The 17488-nt window shown below is 38.3% G+C and overlaps 1 protein-coding gene across 1 annotated transcript in view; it reads right to left on the bottom strand.

Moving 5' to 3' along the window:
- The window catches only part of DNAH5 (dynein axonemal heavy chain 5), a 194236-nt gene that overhangs the window by 95456 nt on the left and 81292 nt on the right, over positions 1-17488 (bottom strand). The window contains exons 36-43 of the mRNA XM_037154551.2: positions 14535-14713; positions 13968-14155; positions 13454-13648; positions 10168-10302; positions 9215-9322; positions 7098-7251; positions 2998-3144; positions 2169-2410 (exon numbers count right to left, since the gene is read on the bottom strand). Coding sequence (XP_037010446.2) covers positions 2169-2410; positions 2998-3144; positions 7098-7251; positions 9215-9322; positions 10168-10302; positions 13454-13648; positions 13968-14155; positions 14535-14713 — 1348 coding nt within the window. The remainder of the gene's footprint in view (positions 1-2168; positions 2411-2997; positions 3145-7097; positions 7252-9214; positions 9323-10167; positions 10303-13453; positions 13649-13967; positions 14156-14534; positions 14714-17488) is intronic.

The following is a 17488-nucleotide window of genomic DNA, read 5'->3' as shown; positions in this document are numbered from 1 at the left end:
ATGCCCAGGATGCCACAGCTGGTGGGTAGCTAAGGGCACAATTCAAACCCAGAGTCTGGCTCCAGCGTCCACACATTCATCCACGACACTACACCTGAGCTCAAGTCTTGAAGCCAAGATGGAAAAAAAAGTCTTCAGCTCTTCATTAAAATATGCTAGGAGGAAATGAGGAGGCAAATCTATAGAAATAATGTTTTTAAAGAAAACAGAATAAAAGATGAACGAAGGGAATCCATACCAGGGAATCCATACCCAGATTTTACAAAATGGGAAACAAAGATTTTCACAAGTAGTTGTTTCTTTTTAATTTTGCCAATTTAATTAATGTAGAAAAATGTCAAAGAATATTCAGGAAAATAGAGAATTTAGTCATTTGTGGAACCTAATATTAGGAAAGTACATGTGGTTCATAACAAAATAACAATTAACACAAAATATTTTCTTGCGTTGAAGACCGTTCCCTTGGCATCAAGAATCAGCTTATTCTTAGTGACTTCAAATAGAAGCAATAAAATATTGGTTTCAAATTACTCACCAATTTATGAATTTACTGTGGTTTCGTATCAACAAAAGCAAACTACAGCACTGCTGAGTTGAAGGAACCAGAACCATCACACGTGGGCCAGTAACCAGCGTGGTTCCCTAAAGCTGAGACCCCCCCACCCCACCCCCACCCCCTGAACGCCGCACATCCCCATGGCTCCGCCCTCCAGTAACTCTTTCAGAGCAACTTGCATTACCCTAAACGTGACCAACCTGATGTTTTGTGAGTTTTGCTTCTTCCTACTCATCTGTTAAGAAGAAACTGCACTACTTAAAGGCATGTAAAATATTAGGTAGGTCTACCATTAATGGAAACATCCTATTCAGCCTCAACATGGGCAGGATATAATAGAAGCCTATTTCATACACAGCACTCTCACTATTGATTACCTGGTAACATGAAACTAGTTTTTAAAGCCTTTGTGAATTGGTAGTATTTGGGGGAAATCACATAAATACATTTTGACTTGGAGTTTGCTGTATCTGTCGTTACTAAGCCTGAATCTATAATTGTGCTATAAAAAACAAAAACAATTTCTACAACTACCCCACCCCGAGAGATTCTAATGTGATGGGCTTAGGATGGGAGCCAATCATCGGTATTATAACAGCTGTCACTGGTGACTATTTTTGCAAAACCAGGGTTAAGAATACTTGCTCTGTATCCTCCTTAATGAATGGATTTAATTGTAAAATTTGAAATCCTTAAAAGCATTTTTAATGACAATATGTTGGTATCATTTTGCTATATAATGCCCTCCTTCACATCTTCATACATTACCAAATCTTAACCCTTCAAAAATGGGAGTTGTGCAAATTCAGAAAATGCATTATTATAAGTTAGGATATGCCCATACAAAACAGAAGGACAAAACTTTAGTGGCACTATAAAATAAACATCTACTTTATCCAAATTATGAATTCATAAGTTTTCTCTCAAAATCACCTCCAAAAAATTATATAAATGAAAATAATAAATCTGACTAACAGTGTCAAAAAAGAGTTTTAAATGCTTCATCTAATAAGCATTCTGCCTTATACTGTATATCTATTTAATTATAATCTAATTATAAGCAATATATTCTAGACTCTATTGGTGAGAATAAAATACTTTACCATGAATTGAAGAGAGATTATCTGAAATATTATTTCCAAGTAAAACTTAAAACTAATATTATAACTACTGAAACTAAGAAAAATCCCTTATGTGCAATTTTAATAAATTGTCTACTTCAAGTTAATATTCTAAGATGGTTGCTTCCAAACTTTATGTGAATGAGTACCTTTTAAAAATGTCAGGAATCCCCAAAGTGATGAAATTAAATTTGATGTATTCAGCCACAGTCTGGTGGGGTTATTGATTTACCTGGGCCTTGCAATTACTCCACAACCCAAGGGTTGGAAATCAGAGAACGTGACTAGAGAGCCCTGAAGAAAACCTGTAAGGGGCCATCAAGGTTAGAATGCCCCAGAGCACTCAAGGATCCTCCACAAATTAGCATTAAAATGCAATCACACCCTGCAGGTCCGCAGAAAAATCAGCATGCACTCTAAAAGAACAAACAGTGAAGGATCTGTTTTCCTCTTGAATTTTACAAAAAAAAAAAAAAGGACTCCAGTCATACCTCAAGAATAGGACTCCAGTCCAGGATAGAAGAACTCATGAAAACCATTCCATTCCTTGAGACGGTAGCAGGAGAAGCATTGTCAATGTTATGAGGCTCAAAAACAATTTTGCAGTTTGGAGCCATGGGAATGCGATCGCCATTGGCAAGGGTGAGAGTTTTGTTGTCATCCAAAACAGAATTCAGATTTTCAATCCAGATGGCATCTACTGGACCATCGAGAACAATCCAGATATGTTCCCCTAGATTCCAAAGGTGGGGAGGAAAAGCATGGGTACACAAATGTAGCCCTTGACAAATTTTTAAACAACCACCAAACATCAGTGTACATCTAAACAGAATAATTTGTTATTTTAGCACAGACTTCATTTTTGTTATACCCAATTGTCTTTCTGAAGTAGCCCACTTTCTCCTGTGATTTTATAGAAGAAGCTGTTTTTTAATAGGCTGTTCTTAACTAAGAACAACATTTTTAGAATATTCAGTGAAAATAGGCTAAAATCACTTTATTCATTACTATTAAGTTTCCTCAACAACTTTTTCTATCTATTTTATTCTTAGATATCACAGAAATACAGAAACATCTCTTCAAAAGGAAAATAATTCCCTTTCTAACCAAAAAAAGTAAGGAAGAAAAGGGAAAAAAGGTTTTATATACACTATTCAATAATTTTAGTATTTCAACATCCATAGATATTATGTGGATTTAGGACTTAGTCTTGACTAAGATATTACATAGAGAATACAGTTTCTCCACTAATTTTAAAGAGCACCAAAGATTTTACCTAGAAGTACATGTCAAAAATAGTACTTGTAATTCATCTCCTACCTTTCTTAGCCCTCAGTGTCTTCCTCCAAAGGGTAGAGAATATCCCATCAGTCCAGTCATTTGTGGCCACATCAAGCCGACCGAACATCTGTGGGGCTGTAATTGCTTTCGGATTCATCCTCATTTCCCGATGTGGTTTTCCACAGTCTACACCAAGTAGATCCAAATGTTAAACAACTCAGGTGTAGAGTGAACCATCATTAAACACCACTGCACTCATCTGCAGTGTAAAGTCAGCAGGTGTTCGAAATATGAAAATGCAAAATTACATAAAAAAGTATGTCTTACTACATTTTCAAGTTGTCATAGTTAGCCTCATATATTATTGACTAAAGCATATTTGTTTTTATCCTATGGAAAAGAAAAGTGCACGTTATATTAGGGGAGAAACGGATACCATGTTGGAACTGATGAGGAATGAATGTAACCTGAAAATTCTTCAAATTTCACAGCTCAGAAACCTGTTGGTTTATGGTGTACTAGATTAAATTTTATACCTGATGCATCACCTACAAGAGTCCCAATCTCTCCATTGCCAGCTTTGATTTGCTGGGATGTATTCTTGCTCATTTGGAAAAATAAGCTAAACTAATGTGCTGTAGGAAACAAGAATGAACTTTGGTGGCCAACCTCAAAAAAGGTATTCAAATCTTTCAAATCCCAAAACTACTCTTGAAATGTTCTGGATTCTGCAAGTAAGGGACTGTGGTTAATAAGCAGAAAAGTGACAAGTAAGGTTTAAAGTATAAACCATAAAATAAATGCTAAAATGTTACATACAATGTGAGAGATTAACACAGACACACATCCACACATGTGCACATTAGAAAAGGTGCCACATTTGAAACCTACTTAGAAAATTAAACCAGAGTTCTCTTTTTTTAGGATTATAAAAAGAATCAAGGTAATTGTGTGCAGTATTTTATGGTGCTGAAGTTCAACTTAGTCACAATTCAGCTGAATGGTAGCCGTAAGACTGGCGACACTTTTTCTTTTTAACCTAATGACAATTTCCAAAAGGCCAGCAAACTCTTAAAGTGTGTGAGAGAATCATAGGTGAGACCTGGACTTGATCTGTTTCCCATACAAGATAAACTGTGAAAAACTAGTGAACTATGGTAGTAGGTAGAATTATATCATTTTCATTTAGAATACCACAACACTTTTAGGAAAGCACTGTACAGAATAATGCTTAACTTTCAAAATGTCAGTTCAGGTAATTCCTGTAAATTCTTCTCTTAGGCATTTCTTGAGTGTCCTCATCACATGAGCTTCACAGACTCTGCCTTAGCATAGGCACACTTCTTGCCATCACCTTCTTATGGATACCAGACTACCCCGCCTGTCCCTCAGTCTATTACCTAAATGACCACCAGATGGTCTTCTACACTCAGGGTTGACCATGGCACCATGTGACTCCCAGCTCAATGGCTTCCTGTCACCTCCAGAATAAAACCTAAGCACTTAGCATGACTTTCAAAACTCCTCATGTCACACCTACTGTACTAATTCAAATTTCCTACAAAACAAAGCCTGGGACAAGAATGTGGATGCTGAGATTTGTTTAGAAGTCATGAGAAAGATAGAGTGAGACAGGAAAGGAGAGAAGTCAATGAAAGGTCGCATTGCCGAGTGGGTCACAGACGCAGTGTCCCTCTGAAAGACAAGGTGAGCATTTGCCATCAACTGTTCTCCCACATTGGCTGAGGCTATGTCTGCCTTGGAGCATTAATTCCCACCTGACCCCTGTTTCCAGGTTGAGCCAGTTCCATATCTTTAAGGAAAGTCATCAAGCTGAAAAACTGGGAGAAGCCACTGGTGTTTGGGGGAGAAGCTGTTCAACAGACACATCTGTATAGTGGGGGCAGGCCAAAGGATGGTGCTGGGCACCAACAGCACCTGCTACACCTCCTCATCTCCCCCACCCCTGCCCACACACAATGTCAATTTATTCATGCCAAAGCAGTTCCCTGGGGATATCGTCCTCTCTGTGTCTATACATGCACAGTCTCCATTGTACCAAGGAGGCCCCTTATCCACCTGCTGCTTGGCCTCCAAACCTCAGATGAAGCAGCACCTGCACTGTAAGCTTTTCTATAATTCCTTGGAAAAGATTCTGCTCCCCTTCGCCTCTGCTCACAGAGTAATTATCCCAACCTTCCTCATAGTAATTCCATGATGACCTTTAAGAATCTGTGCCCATGTCTTTCACCTGTTACACTGTAAGCTCCTTGAGACATGGCCATTTTTTCGTACCTGTGTTCCCATTTCCAGGATAGAACCTAGCAAAACCTCCAAGTATAGAACACCAAAGAAATGTAATGAGAAAAATATGTGGTGAATAAGGGAATCAATAACATACACAGGTCTTGCACTTCTTCAGTAGAAGTTCAGCCCAATTATCTTCTCAATCTTTTGGATAATTAATGTTTTCAGAAAGGAGCAATATTTAAAATAACAAATCTTTAGCCTACTTATTAAAACTAAGAATAGGTTAATAAAAAGGAAATACTGAAACTAAAAACAAATTAATGAACAGCATATAGTCTAATGATTGATTCATTTTTGAAAGGAGCTCTTTCAACACCAGTGATGCCATACAAATTATATGTTTATTATACATATTATATTATATTATACTATATTATATTATACACAGTGTATCTGTATTGTTTAATACTTAGTACTAATTTTGCTCAAGTCATTGTACCAGGTGCATTTGTAGTTAAGAGAAGGCAGTTTTATAACAACAACAAAAGTATTCAGCATAATCTGAGAGGGAGAGCACCTCACTTTAAAGTTGTGTAAAAGCCCTAAAACAGAATATTAACAACACACTGAAAACCATGCAGTGATCCCTCGGGTGTCAGCTCTGTGTTGGTGGAATTAGGTGCTAGCTGGGAGTGTTGTCCAGTCTGTGTGAAAACCCAATAGATGGAACTTCAATGTAGAGAATTCACTTCATCCCAGCTGAGAAAATTGAGACTAAATCTAACATGTGCAGGGCCCAAGAACAAATACTGCCAAGTGCACCAGGGCTCTGATCAGGCACCTTCCCCTGTGGGACCATGCATGATGCATTCCAACAACCCAAGTTCCATGAAACTTTGGAATTCAGCTCCGCCACAGCTAAGGGGTGCCAACAGACTTAGGAACACAGTCATCAATGTATCAATGTCCAATCAGAACCAGAGAATACAAGAATAATCATGAACATGACAATGAACATTATCTCTAGATGACCTTAGGTTAGGGACTTAGATATGAGGCTTAGGGATATCTGGAAAACTTCACCAGAAAAATGTCCGATTCCAGGTGAAAAATTAGTTTATATGTATAGCTAACATTTAGTTCAAGGTTGAAGATTAGAAGTGCTTTGGGTCTTTATTTAGAAGTTTTTATTTTGTTTTTGTGACCAGAAATATGCGGTAGGAACTTAAGTCCTATTTATATCATTAGCCTATGGTAAATTGTTTTTGTTTTGTTGTTTTGCTTAAGTTACAGTTCCCAAGAACCTATAGATAACATTAAGTGACCATTTACTGCCTATGAAACCTAGAACAACCACTCACAGAAAAACAGAGTAGTGATTACTAGGAATTGGGGAGGGTGGAAATGAGAAGATATTAGTCAAAGGTACAAACTTCCAGTTACTAGATTAACAAAATTTGGGAATCTAATGTGCAGCATAGTCACTATAGCTAATAACATTGTGTCATATACTTGAATGTTGCTAGGAGAATAGATCTTAAATGTTCTCATTATAAAAAAATTGTAACCATCTATGTGATGGAGCTATTACCTAATACTGTGGTGTTAATCATGTTGCAATTTATAAATGCATGAAGTAAACACACTGTACACCTTGAACTATACCATGGTATGTATCAATTGTATCTCAATAAAGATGGAAAGACATGTTTTTCCCTTAAAGTTCCTCAATGTATTCTCTCTGAAATATACCCAATAATCAGTAAAACAGTATTCCATCCTATAGAAATATATTAATGTACCTACCTTTGCTTCCTGTGGGGGAGTTCCAATGTGCCACAACTATTTAAATGTGTCACTCAGAGCAATGCTGCATGGCTGCCCCTTACCTGTCATGGCTTTCATCAAGGTGTGGATGCAGGTGGTTTTCCCTGCTCCACTGGGGCCCAGGGTCATCATTCCATGCCGAACTCTCTGTGTTTCAAACAGCTGGATGACTTTCAGTCTCCAAGGAGGATGGTTGATTAAACCAGCTTCTTCAACCTGAAAATGTAACAGTGCGCCTTCAATGGGCCACATCAGCTGTGAGCCAGACTTACTGGCAGAATAAGCACAGACATGGAATCAAGAGTCAGGGAATGGGAAATTGCTGCTTAATAAGAATGAAGTTTCAGTCTGAAAAATGAAAACATGGTATGGAGATGGCTGGTGGTAATGTTTACACAATAATGAGACTGTGCTTGATGTCATTCAACTGTCCACTTAAAATGGCTAAAATGGTAAATTTTATGTCATGTATTTTATCACAATAAGATATATATTGCATAAAAAATACATACATAGTTGAAAATCAGGGTAAATATAATCAAATGTTATGCCAGGCTAATAAGAAATAGCTGTATTTGTCTTTGGAAATTGAATGCATTGTTAATATTAATATTTTATTGAATGTGTATCTTAAGAGCAACTTAAGAATAAAGATTTAAGTATCAAGTGTATTTCAAATGTTCAATTTAAAAGATGACATTTTATAATGGAAAAGAAATTCTAGCATACCAGGCTGACTGAAATTCCATATAAACTTCAAGCTCTTTATAAACCCACTGAGTAGTTTTTATCTATCAAATACTGTATGGAAGTTATTTTGTGCCAAACTATTCTAAGTTTAATTTCCATACCACTATGACATTGGTATTATTTATATCTCCACTTTACAGATTAAAAAAAACTGAAGCACAGAAACACTAAGTAATTTGGCCTAGATTAATACTTTTAAAGTTATGAGGTGGGGATTTGAGCCCCTAGAAATTCACCTTCTCAGTTCATGCTCTTAATTAGCATGCAATGCTTAAATGCACTATAAATGATGTTTTATTTTTACTTAAGTAATTTTGGATAATAATTATGTATCACTTGATACTATGTATACTCTTCTGATCTTTCACATGCTACAAATTATTAATGTAACACCTTATAAATTATTTATACTTAGCTTTTTAGATAACGCTACAATTAATTTGGCCATTGATAAAGCAGCCATTTACAAAATGAAGTACCACTCTTCACTGATAAAAAAGGAGATTAAGACGGAAATCATACACTGATTTCAGAAGCAAAATATCTACTTAATACTACCTACATCCTTGATCTTTATCACAAATATCTTTAAGACATTGAAATGTATTTTATAAAATGAGCTAGTCATCATTTCTATGAAACTTTTTTCCTCTGAGCTCTTCTTCATAAGGAAGGCAATTGAGGCATAAGGTTTACATAATTCATTTCCGTTCCTAGGAAACTGTAAAACATTAAAGCTGAACCAAGTGTTGTGGGAAATCCAGACATCTAATGGTACAGATTACTCCAGAGCCCAAGGAAGGAATCACAGTGATCATGAGGAAAGGAAAAAATGGCAGTGAGGAGCCACATGAGATCACGACAAATGACACTGACAGAGCCGCACTGGCACGGGCAAGGCAGCCCGCTGAGCCCTGCCAGCCCCTGCTGGCCTGTTACATATCGTTCTGGAATCTGGTATAGAAGGGTTTCCACCAAGAGCAAGGCCACCAGCACAGGGTCGACCAGTGTGTGGTTGTGAGATGGCAGGAAGACCTCTGTCCCCGGAGTGCCACTGTTTCTCTCAAAACAGTAGTTCCTCCTCACTAGGTCCTAGGCCACCAAAGAATAACATTTAAACGTGCTGAGGTTTGTTTTCCTATACTCCCTGAAAATATTCATCAACTAATCCTTGTATATAAATAGCTGAAATCACTACTACACAAATTACATGGCATTTTATTGAAATTAAACGTATGTATTTTATGTTACTACATTCATTAGCAACAATATATTAAAATATACTCTCATCACCAAAAAAATACAGCAATCACAGCCTTAAGTGTTCTTCTCAGCACCCGCAGGTTTGGGGGGACAGGAGCTCCATGTGTCTCCCATGAAATTCACATGAAACAGACACAGCACTTGATGCCCTGTGAAGTGTTATTACCTGTCTGCTAATTGCCACCTCCAGTTCAGGGTACCCCGCCTTGTCCAGAAGAATATTTGGGAAGAGATCTTCAATCAAACTCAAAAACAAGGGCTCATCCTCATCAATCTTGAAAAGAAAAGAAAGGGAAATCAGAGCAACCATTCTGGCAGAATCACAGCAATGCGCAAGTAAACAGATGTTGCCTACTGCAGCCCAGATCACATTGTCATAACCAGCAATCAGTAAAATATCATCCTCTTCGAAATTAAGAAATGTTTCTCTCATGTTTCCCATAAGTTAGAAATTATTATTAAAAAAAGAAAGGGGAGGAAAGCGAGGAAGAGGAAAAAAGGAAGAAAATGAAAAGAAATTAAGTATGCCTACATGACCACCTTCCTATGTATGAAATAATCCACTCGGGGTACAGCTACATGGCCTAAATTTTCTAATTTAAACTTTAAAAAATTTATAATGAGAGGTAGCAGCAAATTCATGAACTGGAATTTGGTTCATACCTTCACATTTTAAAATAAAAATGTATCATTCTGTCGCCCTATTCATAGATCCACTGATACTGGACAACTGATTACCAGTTTCTACCATGAAATGAAAGAGTCCGAAATTAGTACACACTTGTAAAATTTACATACAATTTTATGCCAGACTCCACAGACTTTAAAGGTGAAATTTTAGCTCTAAAACACAAAAAATTATTCACGGTATGTAAGAATTTGACATGTGGATATTTTTTAGATCCATTTGCATTCTTTTGGAATAGGCCTATTTAAACTAGACACGTCACTACAGAAAGAACTGGAGAAGCACAATTTAAAGTTACGCTCTCTAGCACTCTATCTGATAATTAGGCATTTTAAGTGATCACATTGAATAAATATTTCTACATCTAATTTGTGCTGAGTTAGTTGAACTGTTATCTGAGTGAGTGGAACATTTCCATCTGTGAATCCTACCAGTTTAGAGAGATTCATGTCTCGCAGGACACGCATGACGATCGTGGACTCCGTGTCCATGGGATTGGCTCTTTTCGCTGCACCCAGTGTTCGCAGAACTGACAAAATGTTACGCAGACCAAAATCATAATGTACCTGAAAAATGTGAGGTACACCAGGCTTATTTTCAATATTAACTTACACATTGGAAATTATACCAATTTGGCAGAAGACCTGCTCCCCATAATGAATAAATGCTGATTTTCCTTTAGAAAACCTGTACAGTGAGTGAAGCAATAAATATTTTTATCAATACATTTTTTACCAAATAGAGAATTTCCAGAAGAGTTCTCTCCTGTACCATCGTTAGCTTTAAGCCCTAAAATCAGAATTAATAGACATATCTTGACAGGGTGAAAGAAATAAATTTCCTCTTGGAGTACACATATCCCTTCAGCTTCTACTTAAACAGTTATCTGTAAGAATATGTCCTCATTTCTCTAAAGCTAAAATGCTGAACCAGAATGAAACTGAGACCTCACTCATGTCCATCATATATACATGTACTGATAAGTAAACAGGAAAGGGTATTGAGAAGGAAGGAATAGAGGTACATCCCAGGATTTGGCCAAATCATAACCCAAGGCTCCAGCTCTGTTAATTCCTTAATATATATTTAAAAACTCAATCATGCCAAATTTTACCACATATAAAGTATATAATAAAAACTAATTTTCTAATCACTATGAAAAAATTAAAAATAGAACTGCCATATTATCCAGCAATCCCACTTCTGGGTAAAAGAATTGAAAGCAAGGTCTCAAATAGATATGAGTACACCCACACATGTAGCAACATTATCTACAATAGCCAAGAGGTAGAAGCAACCCAAATCCCTATCAAGTGATGGGTGGATAAAGAAAATGTATGTACAATGGAATACAATTCAGCCATAAAAAAGGAAGTACATCTTATCACATGCTACACCATGGATGAGCCTTAAGGACAGACACTATGCTAAGTAAAATAAACCAGGCAAAGAAAGACAAATCCTCTATGGTGTCAGTTACATGAGGTATCTAGAGCAGTCAAATGCATACAAACAGAAAGTAAAGTAGAATGGTGGTCACTGGGCCCTGGGACAAGGGAAAGAGAGGGGCTGTTAAATGAGTCTGGAGTTTCAGTGTTGCACAATGAAACAGTTCTGGGGATCCGATTCACAGCTTGGTGGATATAAGTAACTATGGAACTATACGTGTAGTTAAGAGGGTGTGTTTAATGTTGTATGCTTTTACCACAATAAAGAATACCTATAGAAAAACAAAACCAAAAAAATTATCTGCTAACATAACCAGGAGCAGTTGCATCTAGTACTAATCATTTGGAGGATGGATAAGTAATAGAGAAAGGGCTGTAGGAGTGGAGAAAGTCTGAAATGCTGAGGAGAAGAAATCGGGAGTTAGTGATGTGGGAATTCTTCTACACAGTACAAAAAACATTTCTTTGACAGAGGAAAGATATTCAATGAGTAAGTAAGGTCTCCAATAAGCAGAAGAAACCAAGAATGATGGTGACAAAAATAGGGTCAGTCTAACTAGAAAAACTCAATGGCCAGGATCAGAAGACTCTGTCTATGATTGAACACTTGCAAGGAAAGAACTTCTGAGTGACAATGTAAGCTAGTCGAGCCTGCGAGTAATAGCAAACAGATTCAAAGAAGTTTAGAATAGAGGCCACAGTGAGTAGAGAGATCAAAGTATTATATATGTGAGGAGTGGTGTTCGCATTTTATTTTTATGTTTATTATAAGATATTATTCAGCATATGCTTTCAGTAATTTTTATTTCTATATTCTAGGCATTTGTAACATGACCTGTGCAGGACCTGTGATGTGCTTCTAACCAACAGGATACAGTAAAGGTGACAGGTTGCGTATGGTTACATACACATGATTATGTGGTCACATCATGTAAGGTTTGTGATGGTCAATTTTATGTGTCAATGTGACCAGTCCCTGAAATGCTGGGACAGCTGATTAAACATTATTTCCGGTAAGAATGTTTCTGAAAGAGATTAGCATTTGTACCGATGGACTAAAGTAAAGCAGATGGCCCTCCCCAAAGTAGGTGGCACCATCCAAACCACTGGGGATCAGAGGAAGGTTGGATTTGCCCTCTCTGCCTGATTGTTTTGCTGGGATATCAATCTCCTACCCTCAGTAGTCCTACTGTTCCTCCAGACTTGGACTGGAATCTACAACATCAACCTTTTAAACTACACCTTCAGCTTTCCTGGGTCTCCAGCTTGTATATGGCATATCATGGGACTTCTCAGCTTCCATAACTGTGTGAGACAAGACCTTATAATATCTCTTTATATACAGACAATACACCCTATTACTAGCACTCATCCTGCTGGAAGCTTTTTCCCTTGCTGACTTTGAAAAAGTGTGTGCCCATGTTGGAGAAACCATGTAGCAAAGGATGGCACCAAGCTCTGTAGGAACCGGCCTCCTCCCACTGACAGTCAGAAAGAAACTGAATCTCACAGTTTTAGAATCTCAAGAAAGGGAATTATGCCAACATCATGAGTGAGCTTGGGAGTAGGTCTTTCCCCAGTCAAGTATCTGATGAACCCACAGCCCCAGTCGACAATGACGGCAGCCTTGTTAGACTCTAAGCGGAGGACCCAACCAAGTTGTGGCAGGACACTTGACCCACAGAAATTGTAGGACAACAAATACATATTGTTTTAAGTTAGTAATTTTGCTGTGACATCATTATACAGCAACAGATAACTAATACAGACATAGTAAATGAGTAATTTTGTGCCTCTCAACTCTGGAATCCCCTGAAGTCAGAAGCTGCTACTTTAAACAGTGCAGGAAAGTGGCAAGGAGGTTACAAGAGATACGCGAGACAAATAGCAAAGCTTGGCCAAATACATGAATGAGTGTGAAAGAGAGAGGAGTGAATGACAGAGATTCCTGAAAACCATGAGGACACATAACACATATTATGATCAATGCAGACCTGGGATAAAGAGAAAATATTAATATCTATAGCTCTTTGGCTCTTCAATCAGTCCAGATAGTATCCATTTCTATGCCGTAAGCATTAACTTCTTTCAATGGACTTCTTAATAAGACTATGCATGTAAAATTATGTTTGTAATGATACAACTCTCCACTTTATATCAATAAAGTATCTGTGAACAACCCCCCTCTACAATTTTTCAAAATGAAAGACTTTTACTGAGTAGAAACATGAAATATGCGTAAGCACACGGAAACTTCAGAACGTCACACCTGCTTAGAAAGCTGCTCTTCACACAGCTTGTAGAGCGTGAAAAACTTCCTGGCCAAAACAACATTGTCAATGAAGCCACAGCTAGCCAGCTTCACTCTTATGATAATCTGACGGTCGGGGACCATCATGGCCACAGAGCGGAAGTTAATCTTCAAGTTCTCAGGGAGTTCCTGCCGCCCAGCGTAGCCAGGATTCTGCACAAAATAAAACCCAAAGGTGAATGACATGATCATGGGCGGCAAGTATACATCTGCATGGTACTAAAAGATCCATTTTGTACTCACCACAAATCTGGACTGACAACCAAAAAATTCATTTACCTATTTCCCCCTCCTTTTCACTGAAGAAATTAAGTGGTGAGTTACTAATATGAGCTTTGTTTAACAATAAAAGTTCCTGAACTGGAGTGAAAATTACAATCCCAATTTCCATTCATAGGAAGTGGGTGACATGTGACCAAGGAGATGTGTGAAAACTGTGATAAAAGGCAGAAATTCAGTAGATCGTCCTTACCATGGTCAGAAAAAGTCCAAATTCAGGGTTCATGGTCACTTTATCTCCATCAGTAAAAATAAAAGATTTTTTATGCTCCTTTTTACATGTCAAAATAATGGAAATTTGCTGGGCTGCAACTGAGAGGACTGGCAGATCGATACGGTTAAATTCGTCAAAACAACCCCAGGATCCAGACTGTGCCAGCCCTTAGACAGGAAATAAAATGAGAAATTTATTACTAGTGTAACATTGGAAAGCCAAGGAAAAGGACATTACGCAGTTGCCAACACAAGCCAGAGATAAGCTAGTTCAAAAATAAAGTGGAGCAAGTGGGTCATGCGTGAGTACCCCAAAATAGCTCACAGTGTGTACTCTATCTGTAAACACCCAACCTGTCGTGATAAAGAAATCTGACGAAAGGCCAGTAACATTGACATTTGATCCACCCAACACTGCTAAGATTCAGGTTTTCCAAAAAGTTACCTAACATGCAGCCAATTATTGAAAAATACATCTTTGTAAGATATTCCACCTTAACTGAAATTTCTCTACAAATTAAAAAGCGTAACAAAGCATAACTTTCACCTTTGAAAATCCGTCCAAGCCCTCGGAAATCCATCTGGTCTGAACAATTGAAAACCACAACATACTTCCCCAGACATCGTCCCATGTCTTTGGTGGTTTCTGTTTTGCCAGTTCCTGCAGGTCCGGCGGGCGCTCCGCCCATGCTCATGCCCAGAGCCTGCGCCAGCGTGATGTAACACCTTGGGGGACAGAGACGTCACTAGAGCCAAAGCGCCGGCCTCTAGAACATACTTCTGACACATCACAGTGAAATGAAACCCACACCAGATTTAAAAAACAAAGATCCAGGCTGTGGTCCCTACATAACACTTCCAAAACTGCATTCTAAAACCCAGTTGTCTTCATGGATATCAAGGAAAGAGGAGGACATGGTCTATGGTCAATTCAGTTTGAAAATTCTTTTAAAAAGTTAAACAGCCTTTTTTTTAAAAGATTAATACTTGGGTTTTATTTTTTAATATTTTATTTTTATGCTATTACAGTTGTCTGAATTTTCCCCCTTTGCTCCCCATCCACCCAGCCTGACTCCCACTTCCACAGTCAATCCCCACACCATTGTCCATGTCCATGGGTCCTTCATCTATGTTCTTTGACTGGTCCCTGCACCTTCTTTCAATCAGTCCACACCTACTATCTCCCCTATTACAGCTGTCAGTCTGTTCCATAATTCTATGCCTCTGGTTCTACAATACTATATATTGAGAGTCGCCAAGAATAAAAAATAGTACATATCAATTCTAAAATCAATTGTGCAACTTCTTCACTGAGATCTACCATATCTAAAAAATAGTATTTTAGGAAACATATTGGGAACCATTAAAGTAGATAAATCTTTATTTTAATCTGAGACTTAACAATTTGGTATAGTAGGGGCCAATGGTCCCGTGAGATTTAAATCACACATTGCTAAATAATCACATCTTAAATCCATTTCTGGGAGCATATACTAAGGCATAAATCTCTAGGACATACCCTCCAGAGACAAGTACAGATCTGTCCGAGTATCTTCATATAATCATTTACATTTACATACATGTACATACTCTCCCCAGAATGTCCTATATGTGTGTGAACCTCACTCCATCCCATCTCTGCTTTCTTTCCCAGAGTCTGCTGATTCACAGTGTCAGCATTCATGAAGGGCATTGGAAATGGTATGTGATGCAGTGGCCCTTGCTCAGCTCTGTTAGCCTTTTCTGCCTCCCCACCAGACTGCCATGGGCTCTCTGCTACCAGGAACCGAGTCTGGTGCACACTTGTACCCCCAGCTACTTGTCTTGACCCTGGAACTCGGTTCTCTATGAAAATCTGATGAATAAATGGCTTGTGCCAATCAAACCAGTTACACACTTTCATCTGGTTCTCTTATCCCAATAGTTACTGGAATTAGAGATAAAGAAAGTGACCTCAGTACCAAATCAACAATGACCCACCCCATGACCCAGAGCTCAGTAACACACAATTTAGCCAAACCCATCAGCAGCATTAGTATTAAACAACTGTCTCACTCTAAATGCATTTTGTCACATAAATAGAAGTGTTTTGGGCTCCTATTCTTAAATAGCATTGATTCTAAAATGCTGGGACTCTTCCTAAGGCAACGATGACACATGTTTCAGAAGTTTGATGACAGCACAGAAATGCTAAGGACACTGGAGGGTTCAAAGTAGAATTTTCCTTCTGGGAGCAAAGACAGCATGTTTATAGGTTGATGCAAATGATCAAGGAGGAAGAGAAAACTGGTGATGCTCCCAGAGCGAAAATAACTATCGGTCTGAAGTGTTGGCTTTGGATGGCAACACAAACCACATCCAGGAGAGAAAGCTGGCAGCATAAGGACAGGTGCCTTGGTTCACAGATGTGACGGGGAAAGGAGGACATGTTCTCTCCTGCAACAGCATCTATCTTCTCAATAAAATAAGAGCCAAGGCCTTCAGCAGAGAAGGAGAAAGGGAGGGAAGTGCTGGAGGTCTGAAGAGGGAGGAGAGGTGAGAGAAGTGCAGGTGTCTCAAGGAATTCTTCATATGTTGGAATTATCCACCTCTCCACTTCAAGAAAGAGAACAAACTGCACAAGGATGTCCAACAGCATCCAGTATAAATGATCTCCAATCCAGATGTAAGGAGGAATATAAAGAGCTATGAAGATGAGAAAACTCTAAAGGAAAGTGATGCACAATAAAATCTCTGGCTAATCCTTCATTCTCAGTTGAAATCGAGCATTTCCTTTAACATCATGACCACACAGAAGGAGCAATCTAGCAGATGACAGTGCTACTGTGTCGAACTTTTACATTTTGTCTGCTAATATTTGTAATCTAATAGCCCAGAGGTTCATTCTGTGAAAAAAGGCTGATGTTCAGCTTCAGCTTCTACTTAGGCCAAACACTGATTTTAATGCACAGCCACTGTGTCCAAAATAAGTATTCAGTGCATCCTTGAGCAGAGCGTATACAAGTGGCTAATGCCACCAAGTTCAAGTTAGACTAACTGAATTACAGAGTATTAGCCATGGAAGGACCCTTAGAGATAGCCTACATCATCTTACAGATGAGGAAACTGAGTCCAGGGAACCCGCACTGCAGCTCTGGCTAACACAGCTGGCAAATAACAGGCAGAGGGCAGATCTAAGAACTCCACATGCCCAGGCCAATGTCTTCCCCATGGCTTTACACCAGCACTGAAATTCAATTTATTTCCTGCTAAAAAAAACCTTTATTTGTCCTTGTATGACAACAGGTGTCACAGTGCCCAAAGCAGCCCTCAAGGCTCATGTGATCTGCAACTATTGACACATGGCACTTAGTTCCCTTTCTGGCCCATTTGATGTCCAGAGAGATCATTCAAACTTTGCTTCTATAAGACTAAAGGCAAAGGAAACAAAGTCTGTTTCGAACACAAACCTAAACCCCATGTGAAGACACACATGTAAAACTAAGAATACTGAATTTCAAA

This window comes from Artibeus jamaicensis, unplaced genomic scaffold, assembly GCF_021234435.1.
Source record: "Artibeus jamaicensis isolate MK-2021 breed Jamaican fruit bat unplaced genomic scaffold, CSHL_Jam_final scaffold_369, whole genome shotgun sequence".
Taxonomy (NCBI): domain Eukaryota; kingdom Metazoa; phylum Chordata; class Mammalia; order Chiroptera; family Phyllostomidae; genus Artibeus; species Artibeus jamaicensis.
Note: the sequence above shows the minus strand (reverse complement) of the source record. Positions and strands in the feature narration are given on the sequence as shown.